The following is a 20,107-nucleotide window of genomic DNA, read 5'->3' as shown; positions in this document are numbered from 1 at the left end:
GCCAGGCGCGGTGGCTCATGCTTGTAATTCCAGCACTTTGGGAGGCCAAGGTGAGCGGATCATCTGAGGTCGGGAGTTCGAGACCAGCCTGACCAACATGGAGAAACCCCGTGTCTACTAAAAATACAAAAATTAGCTCAGTGTGGTGGTTCATGCCTGTAATCCCAGGTACTCGGGAGGCTGGGTCAGGAGAATCATTTGAACCTGGGAGGCGGACTTTGCAGTGAGTCGAGATCACACCATTGCACTCTATCCTGGGAAATAAGAGTGAAACTCGGTCTCAAAGAAAAAAAAAAAGTAGGGACAGGCATATATTTATTAGAATAATCAAGTAATAAAAATATGTATAGCTAATATTAAACATCCAACAACCAAAATAAGATTGTACATCAAAATACCAGGCTTTATTATTAGATTTGGACAGCAAACAAACTTTGCAAATTTCTCTAAAATAATATGAACCAAGTCTAAAGACCTAGATTATAGAATTTCTTCTGTAGTTCTAGAGAAGATGTCCCTTTTACCAATGACAGTTACAAGGTTTTCTGTTTAAGAGTAGTAAGAATATATGATAGAAGAAGAAAAAGATTTAAATTTGCCTTTTTAGGCACGAACTTCAAAAGCACTGCTACTTGGTAATTGATCAGTTTTGGGGAAATATGCCCTGAGAGATGGAGTAGCTCAGAACATTGGACTTGTGTCATGCTTCTCTTGGGATACTAGCAAGGGGCTGTAAGCTTGTAGGGAGGTCTGAAAGGAACCACTTCTAAAATGGTATAGACTCATTGGTAGGAGGGATCCAAACACGTGGGCCTGGAATAGAGGTCCTGGCTATCAACTATTATGTAGTGTGCAGGAACCCCAAAAGATTCTATCTGCCCTGAGGGCATAGGTATGACCAGTATGATAGGTACTAGTATGTCATCTCTAACCACCCACAATCTTAATCCAAAGAGTCAGGGAGAACAAATTGCAGCCTATCAATCACTGATTCAGTTTTTAGACAAGACAAACACCTCACATATCATAATTTGTGTGGTTCCCGAAGATCCTCGCACTATGAGTTCCCGTTTTTGTATTAAATCTCCAAAGTCATTTAAACATTGCTTCCTCTACTACACAGTCAGATGCCATTTTACAGAGGAGCAGGATGAGGGAGGGGAAATCTGAAGGAACTTTCACAAAGGGTCTGAATGTTTACATTGGTAGATCTTTTATATTATTACATTGGGCCATATTTATTAGATTGGGTTAAAGTCAGTTCACAACAGCTTTATTTCTACCTTTATTAAGGCTCTCATCATACTCTACTTGGTTTGGATTGTTTATACCTATGTGTTTATCCCACAAGACATGAGAATATAAATGACAACCATGACATCTTCATTTTTATATCCCCTAAAGTACCCACTAACATTATTGGTACATAGCCATCTTTTAATTTGAAGTCTCAAGAGGAAAAGTAGGTCAAAAAATCAACACAGCAGCTTATCCTGGGTATGGATACTGATGTCAGTACAGGAGTTGTCTGTGCTCTGTTCAGGTATTAGGTAACCTGGAATGGTCAGTTAAAGGCAAGTTGAGATGAGATGTCCCCAGGAGGAAATCAAGTTTTATGGTAGTCTGCTATTGAAGCAAAGGAGTGGGCTACAAAATACTCAAAATTTTAATTCTATCCTCCAATGCCTAGCTAAAATGCTGTGAAGTATAAATGGATAACAGAAATATTATCTGCACTATCCATTGGACAGTTTTATAATATCTAATAACCTTTGAACTCACATTACATTCCAATTTAACTCACTGTTATTAACTGATTTTTCATTTGACTGAGCATTTTCTTCTCATCTAAATTATGAGTTCTTTGAGAACAAAATAATAGCATCTTTTTGTATTCCCTGAAGGCCTTCTTATAGTAGACATTTAACAATATTGGTTGGTTAATGAATAGCTTAATTTATGTCCTGGTGGCAGGAAGATAACTAACTATGCAACTGTCTTGAAACAATGCCCTAGAAAAAGCATATCTAGATTTTGTCTTGAAATTTTCATAAGCAACAACCAGGAATTGCCTCTTGCAATTTATCATATTACAAGAGGAAAAAGAGAAAAATCAAATAGGAAGACACAGCACAAACGTGGTTTTGATATATGAAAACATATGAATATTATACTTCCAGTGTTCTGAAGAATATGATTTTATGATTAATCCACATACTTAGAATTTCAATGAAGGAACGCCAACACAATACCCTATTACAGATTTTAAAAAATCAATGTTAATGGCATATTCTGTCTTTGGAAGTTCAGCCAAACTCATCATATGCTGACTAGAAAAGACAAATAGACAGAAGCTGAGTTGATTAGGAGATACAGTTCAATGCTAACACAACTCATGATTCTAGTCATGAAGAGAGGCAGTGGAGACACACAGAGAAATGGAAAGATTATGAGTTAGATAAAAGAGAATAAAAAATTAGAGCTTTGCACCTGTATGTTACTGGTTCACAATGTCACTGAGCAAATCTGAAGACCATGGACTCTACTTTGAATTACACTTGAGATCTAAACTTGACAACATATTATTAACTGTAAATGACTTAGGAAACTATTACCTGGTGTGATTTTTATAGGCACTTCCTGGATTAATTCACTAATTGTTGAGGTAGCATGGTGAAATTACTAATTGGATATGACATTTATATGAAATGCTATTAAAAATACTGCAGTGCCTATTGCCAGGTGAATTGGGTATGTACTTCCTACTATGTCAAGTGACAAATTTAAAGGTGACTAAAAAAACTGTCAATGACTTCAAAATTCCCTGAGCAGGACTATTTCTCTGACAAAGTAAGATAGGTAAGGCATTGGAACTTATTCAAGTACTCTATAATCATAAACTTGCATCAGCACTTATACCTGTATTCTAATAAAAAAAGAATGCTTCTTAAGAGTGAATATGCAGGAAAATGTGTTTAACCTGAGAGAGAGAAAAATGGCTGCTTTTCCAAAAGGATGTTTTTTACTACGTATTAACTTGCCTGAAATTATATTATTATTAGAGCCATTCATTTGCATTAGGAAATTGGTTCCAGAAGGCAGCTCTGAAAACACGCTATGTTATCTTAAATTATGAGTCCTATGCTCTCATATAAGCAAGCAAATTTTGGATTTGGAAGAAAGAAAATCAACTTCCAATAAGTTCCTTTGTAGGTCAGCCCCTATACATGGCATTCTAAAGCATAAGAAAGAATGTTATGGGCCGAGCGCAGTGGCTCACGCCTGTAATCCCAGCACTTTGGGAGGCCGAGGCGGGCGGATCACGAGGTCAGGAGATCGAGACCATCCTGGCAAACACGGTGAAACCCCGTCTCCACTAAAAATACAAAAATTAGCTGGGTGTGGTGGCGGGCGCCTGTAGTCCCAGCTACTCAGGAGGCTGAAGCAGGAGAATGGCATGAACCCGGGGGGCGGAGCTTGCAGTGAGCGGACATCGCGCCACTGCACTCCAGCCTGGGCGACAGAGCGAGACTGTCTCAAAAAAAAAAAAAAATGTTATGAAGAGCATAGCTGTGCCTTCCTCATCCTCAATACCTTGACACCAATGTGCTGATCCATGTAGGTAGGCAATGAGCAGGAAATAGTTACTGAATGAGAAATTTTATTTAGTCTCACCACAACCATAAAAGGGAAGTATTTTTATCTTTTTGAGCATCCCCCGATTTAGTAGAAATAATATAAGCTGTTCAAGGTCATACATCTCATAATTGGCTAGAGCCAGGGTGACAAAAGACCAATGCATACCACCATAGTGCTGCTGCATGAGAAAGGTGGAAATGTCTTACTTCTCTCACTTTGGCAATATAAAAGTTAATGACCACAAGTGTTAAGTGACCTGTGCAATGGCCCAAGAACACAGTGGTTTACAAAGTGGGCTGATTCTAGTAAAATCCCTCTTTACCATAAGCAGTCAACTAAGGTGCAGATTGTTCATGTTATGGGCTCATAGATTTCTATTTCTGGAATATGCCTTATAGATTATTTACCCAGAGGTTTTCAATTTCTCTCATCTATCCCCACCTAATTCATTAGGAATCCAACTCCAAAAGAGCATATCACATATTCACTTGTTTATCATTACATACTATGCTACTGCACTAATTCAGGCTATCCAGGTTAGAATACTGCTTCTAGACTCCTAATTAGTCTCCATGTTTCTTCGTCCTTGACTTCACCTCTTTCCCATGTCTTTTTAGCTAGCAGCAGGAATAATAATTTTAAAATGCAAACCAGATTATATTACTATCTCACCCAAACTCCCCCAGTGGCATCTCATGGTCTACAGTGGACCTGCATGATCTGGCTTTGGTTACTTATCACACCTCAGGTGTCCTACAGTGTTCCCCTTGGTCACTCTTCTCTAGTCATACCAGCTTTCTTGCATTTAAAAAACATGCCAAGCATGTTCCTGTCTCAAGGAATGTTCTATTATTTCCCCTGTCTGAGGACTGCTCTTTCCACAGACCTTCATTTTCTGTTCATTCAGGTCTTTGCTTAAAGGTTAACTCTTCAGAGCAGCCTTCCCTGACCACCTTATCCAAGTCACTCCACCCACCCAACCTTATGCCCATTTACAACTCCTTACTTTGCTTTATTTCTCTTCAGAGCTCATCTCCACCTAAAATTAAGATACATACATATTCATTTATTTGTTATACTATTTTTATGTTGCCCATGGAAATAATGACTTCATCTATCTTGTGTACTCTTGTACCCTCACGGCCAAGAACAGTGCATGCACAATGATGAAATATTTGGTGAATGAATGAGCAGCCTTTGTGGTGAATGAATCTCACTAACCCTTCAAAGCCTTAGTGAGAATTCTAGAAAAGGGGGGCTTCTTCAGTTGTCACTCCCACAAAATGAAAAATATAATTAACATAAGCGACATGGCCAAATAAACTGAGACGGAAATGAGGTCCGATTTCATTTTCAAATCGTACAACTAGGCCCCAGAGATGTGCATTAGTTATTTTTAGTTATTTCCTTCCTTCCTTCCTTCCTTCCTTCCTTCCTTCCTTCCTTCCTTCCTTCCTTCCTTCCTTCCCCTCCTCTTCTTTCTTTCTTCCTTCATCTTTCTTTCTTTCTCTTTCTTTTTCTTTCTTTCTTTCTTTCTTTCTTTCTTTCTTTCTTTCTTTCTTTCTTTCTTCTTTCTTTTCTTTCTTTCTTTCTTTCTCCTCCTCCTTCCCCTCCTCCTCCTCCCCTTCTTCTTCTTCCTCTTCCTCCTCCTCCTCCCCTTCCCCTTCCCCTTCCCCTTCCCCTTCTCCTTCTCCTTCTCCTTCTTGTTTCTTCTTCCTTCTCCTCTCTCTCTCTCTCTTCCCCCCACCACTTTTCTTTCTTTTTTTGACACAGGGTCTCACTGTTGCCCAGATTTAGTGCAGTGGCATGATCATGGCTCATGGCAGCCTTGACTTCCTGGGCTCAAGCAATCCTCCCACCTCAGCCTCTTAGAGTACTTGGCAGGACAGGCATATGCCACCACACTTGGCTAATTTCTTTTCTTATTTTTTATAGTGACAGGGTCTCCACTATGTTGCCCAGGCTTGTCTTGAACTCCTGGATTCAAGTGATCCTCCTTCCTTAGCATCCCAAAGTGCTGGAATTACAGACGTGAACCATCTTGCCCAGATCACTAATTTTCTTAGTATAATACAACTGATCAATGGTAGGGCCAAGAGCAGAGCTCAGATATTCAGTGTTCTTCCCTCTACCCTATATAGAGTTTAAATAGTCTCAGATTTTAGAATAAAGATTAAATATTTCTGGGATAATCTCTTATTAGAAGAAAATGCTACTTTTTAACATTTTATTAATGTAGAATTTGGAATTGATTATAAATATTAGTGGAGAGGAGGGAAATATCTGTAGCTAGAAAGAGTTGGCTGGTGTCAGTCTACACCTTCCACATTTAAAGCAACTCATTGTTAGGGCATTCATTCCTCTCATCCTCAGTAGGCTTGGTTTCACACTATCCTTGAAATGTCCTTACAAAGCCAGGAATTTTCTATAAAATCAAACATGATGTTTAATATAAATCAGTCTTCTGGATCCTCTTTCTGATTGGCCCAGGGCTGATTATGCAAGGTTATTGCTTGAATACTGGAGTGACTGAGTCCTCAGTGCCACACACTCCAGTTGCCAGAAACAGACTTTTATTTAGCCTCACCACATAATAAAAGGGAAGTTTATTATTATTATTATTAGTATTATACTTTAAGTTCTGAGATACTTGTGCAGAACGTGCAGGTTTGTCACATAGGTATATATGTGCCATCGTGGTTTGCTGCACCCATCAACCCATCATCTCTTTTAAGCCCTGCATGCATTAGGTATTTGTCCTAATGCTCCCCCTCCCCGTGCCCTCCACCCGCTGACAGGCCCTGGTGTGTGATGTTCCCCTCCCTGTGTCCATGTGTTCTCATTGTTAAACTCAAAAGGGAAGTATTTTTATCTCTACAAAAGTATTTTGTAATGTAGAATTTGGAATTGATTATGAGCATTAGTGGTGAGGAGGGAATTGTCTGTAGCTAGGAAGGGTTAGCCAGTGGCTAACCCTTGATTTGCTCTTGCAAGTTCCTTTCCAAGGCCAGGTGGCTTGCTCATCCCAGTGTCTGAGACTCTAGGCACAGGCCACCAAGATGACAGCCAATTCTCTGACACTGTTCTCTGTCTACTCTACCTATAGTGACAAACTACCACAATTTATAAGATAAACCTAAATTATAGGCTCCAGTCCACTGAACTGTTTGCGTGTACAGATTCTAAATGTTTCCCAGCACCTGTTCAGCCCTATTCAGGGGGATAGAGAGCTAGCACTTAACTGGTTCCTTCCTTCCTTCCCTGAGCCACATTTTTCCCAGTTCATCTCGGTTGCCTTACTGAGTTCTCTGCCATATGCCTGCGAATTGAGAAAAAAATACCCTGAATTATATATGTAGCAATACCAACCCCAATCATTTAAAATGATAAAAGTTAGTGTTTATTGAATGCTAAGTATATGGCAAAGTGCTTAGCTTTTCACTTGCATTATCTCATTTTGTCCAGATAAGATTTTATGTTATTGTTAAAATAATCATCCCTTATTTTCAGATGAATAATAGGCATAGAAAGATCTAGTGTATGAATAAAGGCTTATTTGAAATAAATTGTCTCTTTAAATGTCAGAACTAGGAAATGAAAGCTGATTTGTAATGTTATAGAAAAGAGTTACGAAGGCATTAGAAATATGCTGATAATAAAAGTGATATGATGATTACAGTTGGAACAGAATAGAAATAAAGAGGTTACTAGACCTCTTTATTTATGACAAAATTAGTTTTGAGGAGATCATGGAATGAGAAAGAGTTTAACTCCACAACCACTCCCATCTCCCAGTCTAGCATTCTGCCTATATATACATATATATATATAATTTTTTTTTTTTTGAGATGGAGTCTTGCTCTGTCCCCAGGCTGGAGTGCAGTGGTGCAATCTTGGCTCACTGCAACCTCTGCCTCCAAGTTCAAGTGATTCTCTTGCCTTGGCCTCCCAAGTAGCTGGGATTGCAGGTGCCCGCCACCACACCCGGCTAATTTTTGTATTTTTAGTAGAGACAGGGTTTCACCCTATTGGCCAGGCTGGTCTCCAAACTCCTGACCTCAGGTGATCCACCTGCTATGGCCTCGGAAAGTGCTGGGATTACAGGTGTGAGCCACAGCACCTAGCTACTGTTATATATTATACTGCTTTGTAATCAACCTATTCTAGTCAGTTAGTATTTTTTAGAATTGTGAATAAATAGATTTTTTTATCTCCCATTTCCTCCGGTGAATCCAGATGCTGTCTCAGGAATCCTCCCAGGCTTCTTCCAGCCAACACTTCTAACACTCCCACCTGCCCTCTACTGGTTCCAAGAGCTAGGATGGACCCACCCAGGCTACAGAGTTATCTTGCAGAAGATTTTTTAAAATTAATATCTGCATCATGAAACACTTCTAAACTGTACAGCATTGGTACATTCTATGATTTCCTTGGGAAACCAATTTCCCCACATACCATCTATGCATGCAAAACAGTTATGTGGCCTAAAGCCACAGTCACTGGCCAAGACTTACCTTTTACATTGTGGTAGTTTGTCACTACAGGTAAACAGAGAGCAGTGCTAGAGAATCAGCTGCTATCTGGGAGGCCTGTCTTAGAGAGTTTTTGAGAAAGAATATTGCACCCAGTTCACTGTTATATGAAGAGCACACTTTTAACATTGTGAAACCAGTTACTAGATGTTACGGGTTGGATTGTGTCCCCTCACGCTTCAAATTCATGTCTTCATTACATAGTATTCTGTTTGTATGGATATTTCAGAATAAATGATTCTGCTCAACTTAGTAAACAATTTTTTCAATATAGGTGTTAATTCTTGGCTTCATTCTATTGGCCATCTTATTTCATAGGACAACAGAATAGTTAACAGTTTATAATTTGGAGTCATACGGACCTGAGTACAAACCTTTCCTCTTCCATTTACTAACTTTGTGAACCTGAAAAAAAATTATTCAACTTTTTAAGACATATTTTTGGTCACCTGTATACAAGTTATTTATTTATTTATTTCACAAATATCTATTAAATGCCTATGATTTTACTAGATTTCTATGAAGATTAATAATAGAATGAAAGTCAAGTGATTAGTTGGTACTTAGCCCTTGATAAACATTTCCTATTATTGTTATTGCTTTCAACTCTCTATCTTAGAACAAAAACAAAATTGAACATGAGACAATTTTGTGCTGTCAGTCTTTCTTCACTTTGTGGTGTATTGCTGCTGAAAAGCAAACTGTAAATGTTTAAAAATTTTTCAAAGTTGTGATATTTATATTCAGAATGTAACTGTATTTGAGGATAGGCCCTTTATAGAAGTAATTAAAGCTACATGAGGTCAACCTTGCTGACATCCTGATCTGAATCTTCGAGCCTCCAGAACTAGGAGGAAATAAATTTCTGTTGTTTAAGCTGCAGTCTGTGGTACTTTGTTTTGGCAGTCCTAGTAACATACCAGGTAATTTTGGTGGGGCTGATCTCTGTGTCATGCTACCTTGTAGGCATTTAAAGAGGGAATTCCTGAAGTACTGGTGGGCAAAGGGCCATAGGGTTCCCTCTCTTAGTCAGTACATTTTGGAATGTGAGAGGTCATTTGGGGACTTGGGGGGAAGAGTGGAAGGGGAGTGAGGGATAAAAGACAGCAAATATGGTGCAGTGCATACTGTTCAGGTGATGGGTGCACCAGGCTCTCACAAATCTCCACCAAAGAACTTACTCATATAACCAAATATCACCTGTACCCCAACAAGTTATGGAAAAATAAAATAAAATAATTAAAATTAAAATTAAAGGATTTAATTGCAGAGAGCACCACAGTGAGCAAACGCATTATAAAAGGTGAGCCAGTATTATTAAAAAAAATTCTATGTTTTCCCCAGCTCTTCAGGCAAATGTTTTTGTTTGCATTGGAAATATAACTTTATTCCTTATTGCCAAGTGAATATTGACAGTATTTATCTGGAAAAGAAGGATCAGAGCCCCCTCTGTGAAGATGTGCACGCAGCATGTCAGTCAGGAGACCAGCAGGAAAAAGGCAGCCTGAGGCCATAAGCCAGATGAACCTGGAGTTCCAGCTCACAGAACACAGAGTCCCAAGATAAAAACACAAAGCCCAATTGCATAATCCTGCCCTTCCTTTTTGGTTAATATAGAAAGCTATGCATGGCTGTTGTGTATTAATTTCAGGAAAGTGGCCTTGAGAGACACAGTAGAAGATTTTTTAGGGATTAAATCATTTCATGCATTTTTAAGGATTCAATTTAAATATTTGCCCTGAAAGGATTTTTAAAGGACATGGAAGAGTTCATGCACAATTTTCCTGCATGGTGTCCACATTTATTCTTAGTTGATATTGCTGTAATATCAATATGTTTTCTGACCAATATGAATGTCAGAACTGAAATTATTTTAAACATTAATAGTTTGCTTTTCAGCAGCAATGCACCACATAGTGAAGAATGATTGACAGCACAAAATTGTCTCATGTTCGGTTATTTTTTGTTCTGAAATAAAGATAGTTGAAAACAATAATAGTAACAGGAAATGTTTATCAATGGCTAAGTACCAACTTGACTTTTATTCTTTTATAAATCTTCATAGAAATCTAATAAAGTCATAGGCATTTAATAGATATTTGTGAAATAAATAAATAAATGAACTGTATACAGGTGACCAAAAATATGTCTTAAAAAGTTAAATAATATTTTTCTAGTTCACAAAGTTAGTAAATAGCAGAGGAAAGATTTGAACCCAGGTCTTTTATGACTCCAAAGTATAAACTGTTAACTACTCTGCTGTGCCATGAAATAAGATGATCAATAGAATGAAGCTAAGAACTAACACTTATACCAAAACAATTATTTACTAATTTGAGCAGAATCATTTATTTGAAGAGATCCATACAAACAGAAAACTTACCATGTAATGAACTATGTTTTTCATTCAGCAATCTCAAAGATTTTCTGTCAACATAATTTTGGATTGATGTTGCATGGTGGCCTTATTGCTTCACATAAGAGGTGAAAATTTAAGCGTTATAAATTATTATTTTAAACCTAATATAGGCTGTTGGACTGAATCTATATATTTAACTCTTTTACCTCCACAAAGCTCTTTAGAGAGTAAAAAAGCATGCATAATAAAATATTTATAAAAGGACTAGCACTGGTGAACTGAGATAAAGGTGGGAGATGACCAACAGTACACCTTAGATTTTCATAAATTGTTAGAATATGCAAGGCAATGAAATTATATGAATTCCAAAGCCTGATTGGGGCACAGAACATACACAGAAAAGAAGTGGCAAACAAGTTGTAAATCTTCCTAAGAATAAAATATCAGGAAGCTTCTGGGCTCTGATTATGCAGGTACAGAGCCAAGATCTGGGGTGGAGCATTTGATTGAAACAGTATCTGTTGAAGAGTAGCATGAATAAGGCTTCTTCCTTTTCATTATATCATCCAGGTGCAGTGTAGTTGCCTTCTGGAGGAAGTCAGGAAAATATTTTCCAAGAAATTAAACATCCACTTGGGATGGTTTAAGGCTCCAAGAGCGAGGACTGGTATTACAAATCTGATCTTTACTAAAATTTTCACTCCCCACTCACACATACAAAATAAACACTACTAGCTAACTTGACTAGCCTAGATGCAGAGATCTGGCAATCAGCCACATCATTCAGGAGGGGAGCTTGCTAATGAAAGAAAAATGCAAGTAATCCAGAAAGTCCATGAAATCTACTCATGTCGATCTGCTTTGATCTTCACTCAAAAATAAATTAACAACCAAACTTACCAGATAGTTAGGGTAGTTCAGCAACATAAAGAGAAGTTCTAATATTAAAACATATAGTGATTAATTCTAGAAGAATCAAAGTTAATTTAGAGATAAGAAATAAGTTTAAAAATTATTTTTAGTGTCCTTAGAGAGCTTGAGAGGATATATTGCATCCATGAAAACAAAAAGTAATATTCCCTAAGTATCTATTAAATGTGCCATGCCATGTTGAGGATTATATAGAGTATTTCACTTTAACTTTACAACCATTATTACTTTCAGTTACAGATGGGACAACTGATACATAGAGAAATTAAATGATTTGCCCAAATTTGTGCCTAATTAGCTATATAGACGACAAAAGAAAAAAGTATTTAGAATATTTCAACAAAATTAACTAATGAAAAATGTAACAAAAACTAAGATAAAGAGGAGGAGTCAGAAAATTATGACCTCTGCTTCATTTTTTATGGCTTAAGCTAAATTTTTTTTCTTCCATTTTTAGAGAATTGTCAGAAGAAGAAGAAAAGAAGGAATAGGAGAAAGAGAAAAATGAAGTGAAGGAGGAGGAGAGGGAGTGAAAGGGAAAGAGAGGAAGAGAAGAGCTAGAAACTTTACATGACACCTCCTCAAGCCTAAAATATTTACTTTCTCATCCTTAATGAAAAAAATTGCTGACACTTCATATAGAAGATCAATGCAGGAGGGATGTTATCCAGCTAATAGAGATTATGATAATAGGAAACAGAAAAATAGAGATGAGGAATAATCAATAAAATCATAAAAGACAAATTTCCATAACTTGAAAGGATTCACTGAAGAACTAGCAGGAAGAATAAACAATACACACACACACACCCCACACACGTGTACACCCCTTACAATTAAATGTACTGTAATAAACTATTTGAATGTCAAGGATAAGAGAACATGCCAAAAATTTCTATAAAGAAAAGAGAGAGAGAGAGAGCTCACTAAAACAAACAAACAAAAAATAATATTGGCATCAGAATTCTCATTTGCATCGCTTGCTGCTAGATGTTTTGAGGTCAGCACTGTATCATCATTATATAAAACACTTGCCACATAGTAAGTCTAAAATAAAAAATTGTCAAATGAATTAAATAAAAACTATCAGGCTCAGCAAGAAATGAGTGACAGGTAGTGATACACCTATTCTGAGTCTTAGGTGCCTGAATGCCTGCTGAATCTGTGTTGACCCTGTGCGGTGACTGCCTGCTTAGAACAAAGGGATTGAGTTATGACTCTTTTCTGTTTTTTCCACTGTTCCTTTTTTACAATTGTAAGGTTTTTTTTTTTTTGAATGAATACTTTCAAGAAATCTTCTAATTATAGGCACTTTTGATCGGATTTATTTTATCAATGAGATGTGGACAAATGAAGAGTAAAACATGGTAAGATTTAGACAATTGTTTTTAAATTTAATTTTATTAAACAATGATTCTGAGTGATTAAATAAGATCAAATTTAAATAGCCATTGAATTCATTGAATTCAATGTATTCACCTGAAGCTCTGTAGTTGTTCATTTATTTCTTTTATTTTTTTAATAATTAATTTTTGGGGTACATAGTGGGTGAATATATTTATGGGGTGTATGAGATATTTTGATACAGGTAAAAAATACATAATGATCACTTCAAGGTAAATGGGGTATGCATCATCTTAAGCATTTATCATTTCTTTGTGTTATAAACATTTCAATAATAATCTTTTAGTTACTTTAAAATGTGCAATAAATTATTGACTGTAGTCACTTTGTTGTGTTATCAAAAACACGATCTTATTCATTCTAACTATATTTTTCTAATGATTAACCAACTCTATTTCCCCACCACCCACTACCCTTCTCAGTCTCTGGTAACCATCATTCTACTGTATCTTCATGAATTCAATTGTTTTAATTTTTAGATCCCACAAATGAGTGAGAACACGTGAAGTTTCCCCTTCTGTGCCTGACTTATTTCTTTTAACACCCCCAGTTCAATCCGTGCTGTTGCAAATGACAGGATCTCATTCTTTTTTATGTCTGATTAGTACCCCATTATGTATATGTACCACATTTTCTTTATTTCTTAGTCTATTGATGAATACTTAGGTTGATTCCAAACCTTGGCTATTGTGAATAGTGCTACAATAAACATGAGGATGCAGATATCACTTCAACATACTGATTTCATTTTCTTTTATAAAAACCCAGTAATGGAATTGCTGGATCATATGGTAGCTCTGTGTTTAGTTTTTTGAGGAACCTCCAAACTGTTTTCTTTAGTGATTGTACTAATTTACATTCTTACCAATAGTGAATGAGGGTTCCCTTTTCCTCACATCCTCAACAGCATTCACTATTGCCTGTCTTTTAGATAGAAGCCGTTTTTACTGGGTAAAGTGATATCTCATTGTAGTTTTTGATTTGCATTTCTCTGATGATCAGTGGGTGCAGAGCACCTTTTTATACACCTGTTACCATTTGTTTATCTTCTTTTGAGAAATGTCTATTCAAATATTTTGGCCATTTTTAAATTGGATTATTTTATTTCTTCCTAATGAGTTGTTTGACCTCCTCATGTATTCTGGTTATTTATCCTTCATCAAATGAATACTTTGCAAATATTTTCTCCCATTCTATGGGTTGTCTCTTCACTTTGTTGATTGTTTCCTTTGCTGTGTGCAGAAGCTTTTTAACTTGATTTGTTACCATTTGTCCATTTTTGCTTTGTTTGCCTGTGCCTGGCAGGTATATTACTCAAGAAATCTTTGCCCACACCAATGCCGTGGAGAGTTTCCCGATGTTTTCTTGTGGTAGTTGCATAGGCTGAAGTTTTAGATTTAGGTCTTTACTCAATTTTGATTTGATTTTTGTATTTAGCAAGAGACAGAGGTCTAGTTTCACTCATCTACATATAGATACCCAATTTTCCCAGGAGCATTTATTGAAAAGAGTGTCATTTCCTTATTGTATGTTCTTGGTACATTTGTTGAAAATGAATTTACTGTAGGTGTATGGTTTTGTATCTGGGTGCTATTCTGTTTCATTGTTCTAAGTGTTTTTATGCCAGTACCATTAAAAATTTTTTTCCAAGTTACTATAGCTCTGTAGTATATTTTGAAGTCAGGTAATGTGATTCCTCCAGTTTTGTTATATTTGCTCAGGATGGCTTAGGCTACTCTGGATCTTTTGTTGTTCCATATACATTTTAGGATCATTTTTTCTATTTCTGTGAAGAATGTCATTGCTTTTGGATAGGGATTGCATTGAATCTGTAGATTCCTTTGGATAGTATGAACATTTTGACAATATTGATTCTTCCAATCCATGAACATAAAATATCTTTCCATCTTTTATGTCCTTTTCTATTTCTTTTATAAATATTTTAAAGTTTTCATTGTAGAGCTCTTTTACTTCTTTGGTTCGGCTTATTCCTAGGTATCTAACATTATTTGTACCTAATATAAATTGGATTACTTTCCTGATTGTATTTCAGATTGTTTGCTGTTGGAATATAGAAATACTACTGACTTGTATGTTGATTTTGTATCCTTCAACTTTTTTTTTATTATTATTATACTTTAAGTTTTAGGGTACATATGCACAATGTGCAGGTTAGTTACATATGTATACATGTGCCATGCTGGTGTGCTGCACCCATTAACTTGTCCTTTAGCATTAGATATATCTCCTAATGCTATCCCTCCCCCCTCCCCCCACCCCACAACAGTCCCCTTCCTGTGTCCATGTGTTCTCATTGTTCAATTCCCATCTATGAGTGAGAACGTGCGGTGTTTGGTTTTTGTCCTTGTGATAGTTTGCTGAGAATGATGATTTCCAATTTCATCCATGTCCCTACAAAGGACATGAACTCATCATTTTTTATGGCTGCATAGTATTCCATGGTGTATATGTGCCACATTTTCTTAATCCAGTCTATCATTGTTGGACATTTGGGTTGGTTCCAAGTCTTTGCTGTTGTGAATAGTGCCGCAATAAACATACACGTGCATGTGTCTTTATAGCAGCATGATTTATAGTCCTTTGGGTATATACCCAGTAATGGGATGGCTGGGTCAAATGGTATTTCTAGTTCTAGATCCCTGAGGAATCGCCACACTGACTTCCACAATGGTTGAACTAGTTTACAGTCCCACCAACAGTGGAAAAGTGTTCCTATTTCTCCACATCCTCTCCAGCACCTGTTGTTTCCTGACTTTTTAATGATTGCCATTCTAACTGGTGTGAGATGGTATCTCATTGTGGTTTTGATTTGCATTTCTCTGATGGCCAGTGATGATGAGCATTTTTTCATGTGTCTTTTGGCTGCATAAATGTCTTTTGAGAAGTGTCTGTTCATATCCTTTGCCCAGTTTTTGATGGGGTTGTTTGTTTTATTCTTGTAAATTTGTTGGAGTTCATTGTAGATTCTGAATATTAGCCCTTTGTCAGATGAGTAGGTTGCAAAAATTTTCTCCCATTTTGTAGGTTGCCTGTTCACTCCGATGGTAGTTTCTTTTGCTGTGCAGGAGCTCTTTAGTGAACTCCTTCAACTTTACTGAATTTTTTTTTCAGTTCTAATAATTTTTTTTGGTGGAGTCTTTAGGTTTTTCCAAGTAAAAGATCATGTCATCTTCAAATACGGGTAATTTGACTTCTTCCTTACCAACTTGGATGCCCATTATTTCTTTCTTGTGTCTGATTGCTGTGGGTAGGAGTTCCAGCACTGTTTCATAACGATGAAAATGGACAGCCTTGTTGTGTTCCTGATCTTAGAGGAAAGACCTTTAGTTTTCCCCTATTTAGTATGATACTAGCTCTTTATCTGTCATATATGGCTTTCATTGTGTTGAGGTATGTTTCTTAAACACCCAGATTTTTTTAGGGTTTTTATCTTGAAGGGATATTTAATATTATTAAGTGCATTTTCTGTATCAAATGAAATAATCATATGTTTTTATCCTTCATTCTGTTGATATGATATGTCACATTGATTGATTTACATATGATGAAACATCCTTGCACCCCAGAGGTAAATCCCACTTGATCAAGCTGAATGAACTTTTTAAATGCGTTACTGAATTTGGTTTGTTAATAATTTTTGCATCAGTATTTATTAAGGTCATTGGCCTGTAGTTTTCTTTTTATTATGTGTCTTGGTGTGGGTTTGTTATCAGTGTAATACTTGCTTCATAGAATGAGTTTGGAATTATTCCCTCCTACTCTATTTTTCAGAATAATTTAAGTAGGATTGGTATTATTTCTTCTTTAAAAGTTTGGTAAAATTCAGCAATGAAGCGATTGGGTACCTGACTTTTCTTTGCCAGTAGACTTTTTGTTACTTTTTCAAGCTCTTTATTTGTTATTGTTCTATTCAGATTTTGGATTTCTTTATGGTTCCTTCTTGGCAGGTTTTATTTGTTTAGAAATTTATCCACTTCCAGGTTTTCTGGTTTATTGACATATAGATGCTCTTACTAACCACTAGTGATCCTTTGAATTTCTGTGGTACCGGTTGTAATGCCTCGTTTTTTATTTCTTTTGACTGAATAGTTTAGTCCATTTACATTCAATGTTATTATGAAGAAGGCAAGACTTACTTTTGCCATTTTGTTATTAGTTTTCTGGTTGTTTTGTAACCTTTTCTTCCTTCCCTCTTTCTTTCCTGTCTTCTTTTTTGTGAAGGTAGTTTTTCTGGTGATATGTTTTAATTTCTTTCTTTTTCATTTTTTGTGTATCCGTTGTAGGTTTATTTATTTCAGTCTTCTCTCTTTTTCTATAGTCTTGTTACAACTTTCTTGGTTTTGTTTACCTTTTCAAAAAACCAACTTCTGATTTTTTAGTTTCTTTGTTTCAATTTTATTTACTTCTGTTCTGATCTTCTTATTTTGTGTTTGATTTTCTCTTGCATTTCTAATTCTTTCAGATGCATCATTTGGTTGTTTATTTGAAGTTTTTCTACTTTGTTGATATAGGTGCTTATTGTTATAAACTTTCCTCTTAGTACTGCTTTCACTGTATTCCATAGGATTTGGTATGTTGTGTTTCTATAGTCATTTGTTTCAAAAAGTTTTAAACTTTATTCTTAATTGCTTCATTGACTCACTTGTCAATTGGTAGCATATTGTTTAATTTCTCTGTGTTTGTACAGTTTCCAAAGTTTCTCTTCTTATAGATTTCTAATTTTATTTCCTTTCAGTTAGAAAAGATACTTGATATAATTTCATTTTTAAAAATTTCTTGAGACTTTTTTGTAGCTAACATACAGTCTACTCTTGATAATGACCCATGTTCTGATGAGAAGAATGTATATTTTACAGCTATGGGATGAAATGTTCTGTAAATGTCTGTTAGGTTCATTTGGTTTGTAGTACAGATTAAGTCTGATGTTTCTTGGCTGATTTTCTGTTTGGATGATGTCTAATGCTGAAATAAGGGGTTGAAGTCTCAAGCTATTAGTATATTAGGGTCTATCTCTCTCTTTAGCTCTAGTAATATTTGTTTTATATATCTGTGTGCTCTAGTGTTGGGTGCATATATACTTACAATTGTTATATCCTCTTGCTGAGTTGACCCCTTTATCATTATTTAATTACCTTCCTTGTTTCTTTTTATATGTTTTTGTCTTGAAAGCTATTTTGTCTGAAATAAGTATATCTACTTCTGCTAATTTTTAGTTTGCATTGGCATGAACTATCTTTTTCCATTTCTTTATTCTCAATCTATGTGTGTCTTTATAGGTGAAGTGTGTTTCTTATAGGTAATAGATCATTAGGTCTTGTTTTTATTCATTCAGCCACTCTATATCTTTTGTTTGGAGTGTTTAGTCCATTTGTATTCAATGTTATAATGGATAAGTAAAGACTTACTTTTGCCATTTTGCCATTTTGTTACCAGTTTTCTGGTTGTTTTGTAATCTTTTCTTCCTTCCTCCTTTTTTTCCTGTCCTCCTTTTTGTGAAGGTACTTTTCTCTGGTGGTATGTTTTAATTTCTTTCTTTTAAATTTTTTTGTGTATCCACTATAAGTTTTTTGATTTGAGGTTACCATGAGGCTTGCCTGTAACATCTTATAACCAATTATTTTAAACTGATGATAACACTGATTGCAAAATCAAACAAATTAACAAATAAGGAAGAGAGAACTAATAAAATCTCTACACTTTGCATCTTTCACTTCTAAACTTTTTGTTGTTTCTATTTATATCTCATATGCCTATGTCTTTAAAAATTGTTGTTATTATTTTTGAAAGGTTCATCTTTTAGTATTTCTACTCAAGATATGAGTAGTTTTCACACCACACTTACAATGTTATAATAGTCTGTGTTTATCTGTGTACTTACTATTACTAGTGAGTTTTGTACCTTTAGATGTTTCTTATTGCTTGTTAACATCCTTTTCTTTCAGACTGAAGAACTCCCTTTAGAATTTCATGAAGGACCAGTTTGTTGTTGTTGAAATCCCTCAACTTTTGTTTGTCTAGTAAAATTTTTATTTCTCCTTCATGTTTGAAGGATATTTTCACTGGACATACTATTCTAGGATAAAAACTTATTTCCCTCAACACATTAAATATGTCATGTCACTCTCTCTTAGCCTGTAAATTTTCCACTGGGAAGTCTGGTGCAAGACATATTGGAGCTCCTTTGTATGTTATTTATTTCTTCTCTCTTGCTTCTTTTATCCTTGACACTTGGGAGTTTAATTATTAAATGCCTTGAGGAAATCTTCTTTGAGTTAAATCTGCTTTGTGTTCTATAACCCTCCTGTACTTGAATATTGATATCTTTCTCTAGGGTTGGAACATTTTCTGTTGTATTCCCTCTGAATAAACTTTCCCCAGATCTCTCTCACGCCCTCCTCTTCAAGGCCAATAATGTGTAAATTTGCCCTTTTGAGACTATTTTCTAGATCTTGTAGGCTGCTTCATTTTTTTGTATATACTTTTTTTTTTTTTAGTTTCCTTTGGCTGTTTATTTTCAAATAGTCTGTTTTCATGTTCACTAGTTTTTTTTTCCTCTGCTTGATCAATTCTGCTGTTGAGAAACCGTGATGCATTCTTCATTGTGTCAGTTGGATTTCTGTGACTCTTGTAGGTTCATAAGGGTACTATCTTGGTGATCTTGGGTAAGATCTGGGGAATTTCTTAGATTACTAAGCAGAGACTTTTGTTCCTTTCTTTTACTTTCCCCCAAATAAACAGGATGTCCCTCTTCATGGAGAGCTGCCTGAAGCTGAGAGGGGTGCGATGGACCTGAAGGCTGCACAGCGCCGGGTCTTACCCAAGGCTCAAGGTGACCGCTGCCTGGTTTCTGCTGGTGTTTATTCAAAGCCTAAGGGCTCTCCAGTCAGCAGGTGGTGAATCTAGTCAGACATGTGTCCTACGCTTCAGGGCAATGAGCTTCCCCTCAGCCTAAGGTGAGTCTATGATTGCCCTCTGGGAGTCAGGGCTGAAGTCAGAAAACTCTGGAATGTATTTGGTGCTCTGTTATACTGTGGCCGAGTTGTTACCCAAGCTGCAAACCAACGTTCTTTCCACTCTTCCCTCTCCTTTCCTCATGCAAAGGAAGTCTTCTCTTGTGGCCACCACTGCTCCAGACCTGTGACAATTACTGCTTGGCTATTGCCGATGTTCACTCAAGGCCCAAGGGCTCTTCAGCCAGCTGGGTTGAATGTTGCCAGGCCTA

General features: G+C 36.2%; 1 protein-coding gene across 1 annotated transcript in view; it reads left to right on the top strand.

Moving 5' to 3' along the window:
- The window catches only part of LOC101140577 (uncharacterized), a 57,753-nt gene extending 37,915 nt beyond the window's left edge, over nt 1–19,838 (top strand). The window contains exon 2 of the mRNA XM_031016160.3: nt 19,624–19,838. Within this exon, the coding sequence (XP_030872020.3) occupies nt 19,624–19,782 (159 nt within the window). The 3' untranslated portion in view covers nt 19,783–19,838. The remainder of the gene's footprint in view (nt 1–19,623) is intronic.
- Nucleotides 19,839–20,107: the final 269 nt, after the last annotated feature.

Source organism: Gorilla gorilla, chromosome 9, assembly GCF_029281585.2.
Source record: "Gorilla gorilla gorilla isolate KB3781 chromosome 9, NHGRI_mGorGor1-v2.1_pri, whole genome shotgun sequence".
In the NCBI taxonomy this organism is placed as follows: domain Eukaryota; kingdom Metazoa; phylum Chordata; class Mammalia; order Primates; family Hominidae; genus Gorilla; species Gorilla gorilla.
The sequence above is the reverse complement of the archived record's forward strand: the minus strand, read 5'-3'. Positions and strand labels throughout refer to the sequence as shown.